Below are 11576 nucleotides of genomic sequence, written 5' to 3'. Positions count from 1 at the left end.
TGCTCTCTGCACAACGGAGGATTTGGATATACCAAGAGATGTGGCAGACTCTCAGGTGGCCCACGTGATCCCGCCTCCTGATCCCACCTGATCACACTCTTCTGTCATCCCCTATTCGTTGAGTGGGAGTGGGACCTATGACTTGCTTCTAACCAATGGACTATGACAAAGATGATGGACTGTCACCTCCAGGACCATGTTCCGTGAATTTGCAATGTCTTGCTCAGAGACACCCTTACACTAGCTATGAAGAAGCAAGCCGCGGTGGTGTGAGCTGGCTTAGGGAGAGGGTCAGGTGGCAAGGAACTGCAGGCAGCCCCTGGCCCAAAGCCACGTAAGACACAGGCCTTTAGGCGGCAGTCTGCAAAAATGAATGCTGCCAGCAACCAGGTCTGCTTGGAAGCAGCTCCTTGCCCAGTTAGCCTTCAGATGAGACCCTAGCCCTGGCTGATGCCTCGGTTGCAGCTTTCTGGAGCTAAGCTGTGCGCGGGCTCCTGACCCACAGAAACCGAGATGATAAATGTGCACTGATTGTTTCAGGCCACTATCTTGGTGGTAGTGTTAGTAGCCAGCAGTAGATACCTGAGAGGTGAGCAAAGGGTAGTTGAGGTGGGAATCTGGGAAAGAGCATCTGCACAGATTTACCAGTTCTATGGCCTTGGCAGGTCACTTCACATGCCCTTTGGGGCCTTACTTTCTCCTTTACAATGATAATCGCTATCGCTTATGTAATGCTGTTCTGTGCACTTAATTTTTGAGGTAGCCACTCATCCCTAGTTTATAAATGATGAGACGGAGCTACAGTGAAATGATGTAGTTTGCCCAAAGCACATCGTTGCTAAGTGGCTGAGCCCAGGCGGTGGAAGCTAAGCTCCAGTACCCACACTTTGAATCAGTGTGAATTTCTCTCGAGCAGTGCTGTGCTGTCTCCAGGGCCTGGCATGACCTGCTTGATACATGGAAGTTCTCCTCCATCTTAGATTAACAGGGAGGGCTGCCATAACAAACATCACAGACCAGTTGCTTAAACTGAAGGAACTTGTATTCTCAACACTTTCGGAGGCTGGAAGTCCTAAATCAAAAGTGTCGTCAGAATCAGGCTTTCCCCAAAGTGGCAGCTCGATGGCAATTCACGACTCGATTTCTGCCTCCATCCAATGGCTGTCTTCCCATCTGTCTCCTGGGTCCGAAGTGCTTATAAGCAGTCAACACCGGTTAACAGCCTATCCTCATTCAGTTTGGCCTCACATTAATAACATCTTCAAAGAAACTGTTTACACTTAGGCTCATGTTCACAGGACCAGGGCTTAGGACTTGATCATGTCTTTATGGAGGACACGATTCAATCCAAAACACCCTCCCCTCCACATCAATTAAGCTGCAATGTGGTACATAATGAATGGCAGGCCAAGGATTGGAAGACACTGAAGTACACCCAGGCGCACAATAGGCACGCAATAGATGTGGATTTCTTTGAGCAGGGAGTGGTGGGAAAATCCAATGCTCTGAGGCAGGGTGGATGGGAGTAGGGAGGAGACTACTTTCCTCACTGCAACTTGGATGTAGACAAATATTTTAAAATGTGTTCTTTCTGAATACAGATATAAGGCAGGTAAATTTGAAAACAAACACAAAGAATATTCAGTCATCTGTAATACTGTTTGTCATAGCCAAAGATTGGAGATAGCCTTCATGTGTATATTGAGCTTACCTGTTGCTGAGTAACAAATCACCCCAAAACTTAATGGCTAAAAACAGCACTTTTTCTGTGGGTCAGGCATCTGGGCAGGGCTTAGCTGGGTTCTCTGTCTCTGGGTCTCCCACAAGCTGCAATCAAAGTGTTGGCCGAGACTGGTGTTGTCTTAGTTCCCAGCTTGGAAAAGATCCCTCTCTGAGTTCACTCACTCGCTTGTTGGCAGGAGTCAGGTGCTTGCGGGGTTTGGGATTTAGGGCCTCAGGTTCCTTTGTTGGTTAGCCAGAACTCACCCTGGTTTCTTGCCATGTGGACCTCTCCATAGCTCGCACCTTGGCAGCTAGCTTCCTTTGTCAAAGAGTGAGAGGGAAGCACACGTGGCTCAAGTGATAGCGCATCCGCCTACCATAGGGAGGGTCCAGGGTTCAATCCCCAGGGCCTCCTGACCTGTGTGGTGAGCTGGCCCACGCACAGTACTGCCACATGCAAGGAGTGCCATGCCACGCAGGGGCGCCCTCACATAGGGGCGCCCCATGCGCAAGGTGTGTGCCCCACAAGGAGAGCTGCCCCGTGTGAAAAAAGTGCAGCCCGCCAGGAGCAGTGCGCACACACAGAGAACCGACGCAGCAAGATGATGCAACAAAAGAGATGCAGCTTCCCAGTGCTGCCGGAGACGAAGAAGAACACACAGCGAGTGGACACAGCAGACAATGAGGGGGGGGTAGGAAGAGAAATAAATAACAAATAAATCTTTAAAAGAAAAAAAAGTGAGAGAGAGCAAGAGGGCACGCTGGCAAGATGGCAGAGGCCTGATCTCAGAAGTGACATCCTGTCAACTCCGACTGCTCTGTTAGAAGCAGATCTGGTCTGCACTCAGGTGGAGGCAATGACACAAGAGTTTGGATACAGGAGGTGGTGATCGTTGATGGCCCTCTGAAACATCTACTTACTATAACGTCCATCTCCGAGGATGAGTTTTACATACATTCAAATACAGCCATACAGGGAATACTAGGTCCCTTGGGAAAGCAAAGACTGAAAAGCTATAGCAAGGGTGGGCAGCAAGGTGCAGAGCAGAGTGAGTGTGTGTAAGCTCTTCTGCCTAAAAAATGGGCAGGGAAAGATTGATATACATGGTGTACATAAAATATCTCTGCAAAGATATACAAGAAACAGCATTGGTTGCCTTCGGGGGAAACTGGGTGGCTGCGAGATTATATATATATTTTTATACAATTATATATTTAAATGCTTATATAAATATATAAACATATAATTATACAGATTGTTGTATAAAATAATTATACAGATTATATTGCTGTATAATTTTCTGTACTACAATTTTGAACCATGTAAATGTACCATCTTTTCAAAGAAAATCTGCATTTAAAAGAGTACCTGTCATATTGACACCGAGAGATAGCCATGGTTAGCAATTAAATGCTTTTTCCCCCCTTCTCCCCCCCCACATATATATCTAATTTGCTTTTCTTTTACAAAGATGGGCTTATAGTGTACTACTGTTCTGAAACCTTTCACTTAACGTAACCATTTCTCCAGGCATTAAATACTCTTCTGTAACAACTGGAATGATTTCATAGTAGTCCATTATATGACCAACCCATGATTTATATAAGCAGTCCCCTATGGCTGGGCATTTATGTGTTTCTGACTTCCTGCTATTGAAGTCAGGCATTTTAGAAAGACCTTCTAAGTTAGCCTTCAGATATTCAGCGAATCCAGTTAACCGGAACACCCACTCTCTAAACTTCCTGGTTAATGTGATTCTCCTGATATTGGCAGAGTCCAATCCAGTCTTCCATCAAGATTTGGCAGGTGATTGGCCCTCACAGCCTAGAGGTGGTGACTCCGGCCACTGGTTTCCCAGTTACCTGAGCTGCAGAGTTAGAACCCTCCGTGCTGAGCAGGTGAGCACCTGGCACACCTCTCTTGGCCCTGGGGTCCCTGGCTGGGCATCACCTGGTTACGGGGCAGGGTGGCCAGTGGGTGTCAGCCCTGGTTGTTAAATGACCACAGACTGGGCTGAACCTTGCTAAGCCATGGAGCCAGCACAGCAGGGGACCGAGCCTCTTCACAGAGAGGGGAGCTAGAAGTCAGCCGAGGAGGAGGCCGGTGTGAGTATGCGCCTTACTGAAGCAGGCTCCTACGGGTCTAGGGGTCGGAGGGTCAAGGAGAGAGGAGCTATGTTTGCTGTCCCAGCCAAAATCTCCAGTGAGGCAGCATGCTAGACGGGAAAGAGCATGGGATTGGAAGCCACTGAACTTGCTGCTGTGTGTCCTCAGGCAAGTGACTCAACATCTCTGGGCCTGTCTCCTCTGTGAAATGGAGATAACCCTAGAACCTGCTCCACAGAAAAGTTCAGAGAGGAATATGAACAGAATGAGAAAACAAAAGCAGCCGCCAGCACAGGCCACCTGGGAGGTGCAGGAACCAGCCATCAAGGGAGCCCTGGTAGAGAAGGAGCAGCAGGGACGGGGGCCTGGGCCCAGACACTGGTGCTGCAAGGAGTGGGCCACGTCTCGGAGTGAGGGCCCCCAGGGACAGACAGGACCAGAATAGGACAAGCCATGGGCTTGTCAGGGCCAGGTGGGGCCCCGGCAGGTCTGGAGATTCCAGGTGAGGTGACATAACCCTGGGTTCTCTGCCAGCCAGGGGCTCCCCAGGGAGGCTCTGCCCTTCTCTTCCCAATGTCGGGCCTCTCCTTCCCCCACCGGAGACTGACCTGTCTCTCTTGTCCCGTCTCTTGTCCCCGGCCCGGGCCACAGCCTTGCCTGCACCCCTGAACTTGCCCTGTGTCAGAGCCTGAGGGGTGCACTGGCCGCCTCCAGCCGGAGTTCCGCAGGGGTTAAAACCAGGCTCCCCTTTGATTTAAAAAAATAACACAACAAAGCCCACTCACCCCCCTCCTGCCCACAGGACCTGTCCAAGCCTCAGCTCCAGCCTGCGGGCTTGCTTTCTGGGTATTGTTTTCCCAGATATAAAAGCAGAAGAGTAAACTTGCCTTTTTCAAACAAAGCACACCTCTCCCTCCGCCCAGGGAGGTGAGTGATTTGGTGCAGAGCCTTCCAGGCCCAGGGAGGGGAGGGAGGGAGGCCGGCTACTGTTCCCGGGGAAGTGACCGGCACACACACGCTAGGCTGCGCTTGGTCCTGAAAGCTGGGGCCTCCAGGCTCCGAGTCCGGTCCCACTTAGTGGACACGCAGCAGCTTGTGCGAAGAGATGGCCTTCCACCACTTGATAGGCATATAAGTGGCCTTCCGCCACTTGATAGGCATATAAGGTTGTCCCTAAATCAGGAAAACAAAGACATTCTCCCCGACACGTCTAATAACTGAGGCTCAATAGGGCTGCTCTGGAATCACTCATCTGTGGCCAGAGTTTAGGGACCCCGGCAGTGGGACTCCCTGAAGCAGGACCCGGGTTCATCCCGCGCTGCGCCGTTGCCGCTGCGTGACCTTGGCGGCCTGGCAGAATCTCCAGTGTCCCGTTTGTGCAAAGGCCCTAAGGATCCCTTCCCGCGGGGACGGCCAGGGCAGCCAGGCGCTCGCGCCCGAGAGCCCCGCGCCGGGCCCTGAGCTTCACAGACCGCGCGGCCGAGCCTCGCGCCCGCCGGCCCCACCCCGGCCCCGGGGGCGCGCCCTCTGACCCTGGCGACGCGGGCGCGCGGGCGGTGCGGGCGCGGACTCCGCCCCCTGCTCCCCTCCCGCCGCGGGAGCGCCCGGCCCCGCCCGGCCCGCTTGGCCTCGGCGGCGGCGGCGGCAGCGCGCGGAGGTAAGAGGCCAGGGCCGCGCGCGCGGAAGGCGGCGCGCGCTCCCGCAGGCCGGGGGCCTGGGCACGCAGGGCGCGCTCCCGGCAGCAGGAGGCGCGGGGCGCGGCCGAGCGCAGGGCGCGGGGCTGAGGTTACGGCGTGCGGGGGCGGCGGGAAAGCGGGCGCGCGCAAGGGGGCGGCCTGGAGCCACGGTCCCGGGGGACCCCTGGGGGCGCTCGGGACGTCCTCGGCGCCTCCCCGCCGCTGGCCTTCCGTCCGGCCCCAAATCCTACCCAGCCTCTCGCGCCCGCGCGCGGCGGCCTGCAAGGGACCGACCAAACCCGCCCGAGTCTGGGGGTCCCCCCGCGCTCCAAGGCCGCGGCTGCCTCGAAGGCCTTTCCCGACAGTCAGAGCTGCGAAGCGTTTACTGAGGCTTTCTCTGTGCCAGACACATCCCCGCCCTCCGTGTGGGATTTGCTCATCTTCATGACCACCTCACCGAGTCCAGAGTATCTCCATTTTCCAGATGAGGAAGCTGAGGCCCAGAGCGGCCATTGAGTTGCCCATGAGGGCACAGCCTGCTCCTAGACGCCTGCAGGGATTTGGGTCCTCCACCCCTTGAAATTCCCACAGGGGCGCCCCGGGCGCCCTCAGCCGCTCAGGAGCTGGCATTCAGCAGGAGCTCCTTGTGATTTTTATGCAAGTGTGGGCTCCAAGCAGATGCCTGTCCGCTGGGTGACCGCATCTCCCCAGGTCCCTCTGGGACCCGGACTTGCTTGCGGGGGTCGGGACCCTGGGGGAGGGCATCCTGAGGGTACCTCTTGTCTGTTTACATCCCAGATTTCCCATTTTCCTCAGCTGTACTCACAGCAGGTGCTTAATAAATCTTGTGGCAGGAGCAGACCAGAGGCTGAGGCCAGGCTGGGCCCCTCAGTGAGGAGTGGGGTGCAGGAAAGGCCTCAGGAGCCAGAACCCCTGGATCTTGGGGGGTTTCCCACCCGCACAGAAGCAGGGCCCCTGGCCCGAGCCTCCTTTTTCCCCCGGCTTAGCTCCTTCCTCCCCAGCCTTTCAGCCCTTGGGAAGCAAGGCATCCTTCTGCCCGGGAGTCCCACGGGGAACACTGCGTGGCGAACTCCTGGGATGCAGCAGGGGCTGGATATGCGCTCACTGGGGGTCCGTCCCATGATCCCCATTTGTGGCTAACGTCATACGTGGCCAGGCCTCATCCAGGGTGACTCCAACCAGAGCCAAGGGGAATTGTTTTCCTTTTCTCTTTTTCCCTTAATTTCCCATGTTGTGACTTGCCTTTTGGCATTCCTTCACTCCAAAGCTGTTCGTGGACGTTTGGACCTCAGGGACTGTGGAGATAGCGATGCCCTTGGAGGAGACAGACAACATACAAGTTGGAATAAACAGTGATTGAGGACTGGCAGGGACTGCTTTAGCCACGGAGGTCAGGGTTAGCTCTCTCAGAAGGTTGACCCTATTAAGCCAAGATCTGGTTGACAGGCAGGAGCCAGCCAGGCAAAGGAAGAGGGAAGAGCACTCCAGGAGAGGAGATGGCAGGTGCAAAGGCCCTGAGGTGGGAGTGTGCCTGGTGAGTTTGAGGAATTGTGAGAGAAGGCCAGTGTGGCCACAGTGGCATGCACGGGGAGGAGCTGAGGTGGGAGAGGTGAGCCAGGGCCAGGCCAGGCAGGCCTTCTAGGCTGCGGGCAGGACTTTGGAGTTGTGTGTGTGTGTGATGGCAGCCAGAGGAGGGATTTGAACAGAGGAAGGACGTGATCTCTGTTGTGTGAGAAAGATGAGGAAGGGATCAAGAGGGACAGCAGGGGACCCACAAGGAGCTGTCTCAGCAGCCCAGGCAAGAGGTGGCAGAGGCTCGTATCCTCTATCAGAGACCTAGGCTGGTTTCAGCACACAGTAGGTGCTACATAACGGCAGCCATTGCTGTTATTTAAAACACATGGTACAGGAAGTAGCTTAGGCTTTGGAACTGGGCATACCTGGGCCTTAGCTGTGCCTGCACCTCTTCTGGCTGGGTGGGCTTAGGCAAGGTCCTCGCGGAGTCTTAGTGTTGCCATCTGTGAAGTGGGCGGAGCAGTACTGACATCGCAGAGCTGTCAAGAAGGTTAAAACAGATGATGGATAGATGGAATGTTTTGGGTGCAGGGCTTGGCTCATGGTTGGTTGACTATTTCTATTATAATTTCTAGACAGCAGCTGGAGACTAGAGAGAGATTGGATGATATATTTGAAACTCACAAGGACTCTTTAGCTAGTTTTGGCTAGTTATTGCAGCCTGACTTAGCACACAGCAGATTTGGATGGTGGAAAAGAGCCAAGTGGGAGTGGGAAGGGAATGAATGCAAAGGATGCCTCCTCTGTATTTATCCACCAAGAGATGGCTGAGGGCCTACTGTGTGCCAGGCACAAGATCTCAGTTGGGTCCTGGGAACAGCCAGTAACACAAACGATCCTAATGATGGCAGAAATAACAGCCAGTGCTTACTCACCATGTAACCGTGTGTAGTGAGGTGCTGCTGGCTGATGTATAATGAAACCCTGAAATCTCAGTGGCGTAACGCGCCCAAGGTTGATTTCTCATTCATGAAAAGTCCTGTTGGGTACTTGGCAGGTGACTTTCACGTGATGACCCAGGGGCCCAGGGCCCTTCCATCTTGTGGCTCTGGCATCCCCCCGGGCCTCAGAGTTGTTTCCTTCCCACCAGTAGATGGGGGAGGAGAGAAACCATTCCTCATGGGACGTTTTTATGGGCCACGCATGCTTTCTGCCCTAATTCCGTTGACCAGAACTTGGTCACGTGGCCACCTCTGACTGCAAGGGAGGCTGGGAAATGGCTTCTAGCCATTTGCGTCTGAGAATTTGGAAATGCTTTTGGGCGGTGGGGAACACCTAGCAGTTTCTGCCAGGCCGCACGTGGCCATGCAGCTGAGCGTGGGTCATCTGATGTAAGCGTTACGACAGAAGCAGGCAGCATTATGATCCCATTTTTCAGATAGGAAACTGAGGCTCCCAGGCGAGGTCACTGGCTTAGGGTCACAAAGCTGGTGAGGGGAAATAGCCAAGACCAGAGACCAGGCAGTCAGGTGGTGAAGCTGTCACACCCAGTCCTTTCCTATGAGGAACCCAGTGATTTTTTCCAGAATTGGATAGGAGCTGCAGACATGGGGAAAGTGTACATCTGCCCCAGGTTTAGGATCTATGGTGCCCAGTAGGACTTTAGGAGGAGAACTTTGGGGCTTGGTATCACCCCATGCCCAGAGTGCCGGCATCCTGCCTCCTTCCCCAGCCCTTAGGGCACTGGCTGGGGGGTAGTAGCTCAGAATAATTCAGTTCAGTTCACTAAGCACATTTGGGATCCCCACCTCCCAGTACCACGCTGGGTTCACAGTACCAAGCAGGCACTGGTCCAGGGGTGTTGGCAGCCTCCTCCCATGCACTATCCTGGGCATGTGGCCTTCAGGGAGTTTCTGGATGCTGTCTGAGTGCGGGGCCCCTGGTTTGGTTGGTTTATTATTTTTTTTTATTTTTTAAGATTTGTTTTATTTATCCCCCCTGCCTTACCGCTTGCTTGCTCTTTGCTCTCTGTGTCTATTTGCTGTGGGTTCTTCTGTGTCTGCTTGTCTCCCTTTGTTGCGTTATCTTGCTGCGCCAGCTCTCCACGGGCGCAGACTATCAGCTCTCTGCGGACTCGGGCCATCAGCTCTCCGTGGGCATGGGCGCGGGCTGTCAGCTCTCTGCAGGCGTGGGCGAGCCTGCCTTCACAAGGAGGCCCTGGGAAGCCAACACAGGGCCTCCCGTATGGTAGACGGGAGCCCACTTGATTGAGCCACTGCTGTTGCCCGGAGCCCCTCAGTTTTGTACTGGCAGCTCTCTGTCCCTGACCAGGTTCAGTTTCACCTAAATCGGGCCTTGGTGCCATAGCAGTTTGGGGTGCTCATCTCCTTGGCCCGGTGTGCCCTGTTTCCTGGTTTTCCATTTCTTGATCTGCAGGAGGCAGATTCCCCAATTGGGGATCAGGGAGCCCAGGCCTGAGCCTGGAGTGATGTGCATTTTTGTGGCACCTGCTGCATCCCTGGGTCTGACCTAGACACGGTGGTAGAGTCCTGAAGTGCAAATGGCCTGGCCTTGCCTTTGAGGCGCTTTTGGGGGCCGCATGGCCCAGTGGGTAGGTTGGAGCCCCAACCTCTCTGAGCCTCAACTTGCTCACCTGGAAACAGGTGGAGATGAGGATTTAATGAGATGAGGTGGATACACTCCCTGTGGGCATGGCACGCAGCAGTTGCTGGGTGAGTGCCATCACAGTGCTCGTCCTTGGGGAGCCAAGATGCGGGCGCTGAAAATGAGAAAACTGAGGCCCAGAGAGGTGACTTGTCCAAGGTCATAGTGCCAACAGATGGCAGAGCTGGGTCTCAGGACGTGACCCCAAATCTGACCCTGACTCCTGAGCATGTGAGCCTAACCACTCGGCCATCTGGCTTCCTTGCCACCGGGAAGGGACAGTGGGTGGAGGTTGGTGGGCCTCTGAGCCCCAGGGCCCTGGGGGATAGGGACTGTGCATTTGGGATTTTCAAGTGAAGGAAATTGTTGATGGAGACGGTTCTTGTTCAATCGCAGGAAAGCAAGGACTGAGTAGGCAGGAAGATGGTTTACTGAACAGTGTTGAAGGAAGGAGGGCGGGTGCAGGTGGGTGGGGCGTGTGCTGAGGAGCAGGGGTAGCAGCGGGCCACCTTGATAGCAGCGGGCCACCTCGAGGGGTTGTCCTTGGGCAAGGGGTGGGTTATCAGATAAGCTGAGCTGCTGCTTGCGTAGCCTTAGGCTTCTCTCTCTTGCACGCAGGTGTCTTTCCCAAACTTGTCCGGATGCTGCTCTTTCCCCATGTAGGGGTCTCTGAACACTGACTCCACCTGTCCCAGGTTCCCTGCTCTCCTACCTCAAAATCGGTATTTAGAATATGCTCACTCTGGGCCCCGCCCTTGCCCAACGCTGTTAATGCACATGTGACATCTTGTTTAATCCCCAGGCAGCGCCACGAGGTGGGTACCAGTGTCCCTGCAGTTCACCCGCGAGAGCCCCAAGGCTCAGAGAGGCAAAGCTGCTTTCCCGGCGGCACTCAGCCAGTTGGGGGATGCAGCACCTTGCCTGATCTGGGGACACCACAGCCCACATTCCTTGGTTTGCACCTGATGTGGGGAAACGTCCTAGCACCCCCGCCAATCTCACAGTCTCTGCAAACCTCGTGACCCTGGTTCTGGGTCAGCAAAGAAGGTTCCCCAGACTTGGGACTCTGGCCTGTCCCCGGGCGCTGACCATGCCCTGGGGCTTGGAGGGCTGGAGACCCCAGGCAGTCTGCTAAGAGTAGAGGGGTCCTCACCTCCAGGTCCCCCCTTCCCTTCCCCCTTTCCATGCTTCCGGTTCTCCACTCCCTTCCCCTCTCCTCCCCTCTCTCCTTTCCTCCTCTCCCCTCTTCCTCTGCCCCCCTCCCCTTCTCTCCCCTCCCCTCCTCCTCCTCTCAGCCCCCTGCCCGCCCCTCCCACCTCCCCGGTCACATGGGGCGCCGCCGGATTTAAGCAGATCTGCCCAGGGCTCAGCACTGTGTGGGCTGAGGGGCCGGAGGGCTGAGCCGGTCTACGGGGCCCAGGAGAAGGGGGCAAGAGCGGTGCCTGCCCTCCCCGCCCCATGAGCTCGGGGCTGGAGGGGTCGCTGGAGACGTGGCTGGCGCTAGAAACGGTTATCCAGGTGGGCCCCGGCAGGAGTGGGCGAGGGTGGGGGCGTCTTGGGGGTCGAGGGCTGGGAGAGGCTGGGTGGGCATGGGATGTAGAGGGGCCCTGGCTCGTGGCACTTTCCAGCCAGGTCTGGGGCCGAGGGATGCCCCCCACCCTCTCTCCCAGTGCTCCGGGAAGATGTGCCTACGCCCAGCTTTTAGGGGTGGGGACCACTGGTGGCACAAGAGGCTCCTCACCGTCTTGGCCAGGGCTGGACCGGGGCTCCCACCGCTCTGTGCTAGGCCCCCCCCCACCAGGGCGTTCGTGGGGCGTTTGGCCCCTTCTCTGCCCCGGGAGGTGCTTCCTGGTGGAGGCGGGGGGTGCACGA

At 55.7% G+C, this 11576-nt stretch overlaps 1 protein-coding gene across 1 annotated transcript in view; it reads left to right on the top strand.

Moving 5' to 3' along the window:
* Positions 1-5433: 5433 nt before the first annotated feature.
* The window catches only part of CROCC (ciliary rootlet coiled-coil, rootletin), a 43057-nt gene continuing 36914 nt past the window's right edge, over positions 5434-11576 (top strand). The window contains exons 1-2 of the mRNA XM_058304302.1: positions 5434-5485; positions 10323-11222. Coding sequence (XP_058160285.1) covers positions 11163-11222 — 60 coding nt within the window. The 5' untranslated portion in view covers positions 5434-5485; positions 10323-11162. The remainder of the gene's footprint in view (positions 5486-10322; positions 11223-11576) is intronic.

This window comes from Dasypus novemcinctus, chromosome 9, assembly GCF_030445035.2.
Source record: "Dasypus novemcinctus isolate mDasNov1 chromosome 9, mDasNov1.1.hap2, whole genome shotgun sequence".
Taxonomy (NCBI): domain Eukaryota; kingdom Metazoa; phylum Chordata; class Mammalia; order Cingulata; family Dasypodidae; genus Dasypus; species Dasypus novemcinctus.
Note: the sequence above shows the minus strand (reverse complement) of the source record. Positions and strands in the feature narration are given on the sequence as shown.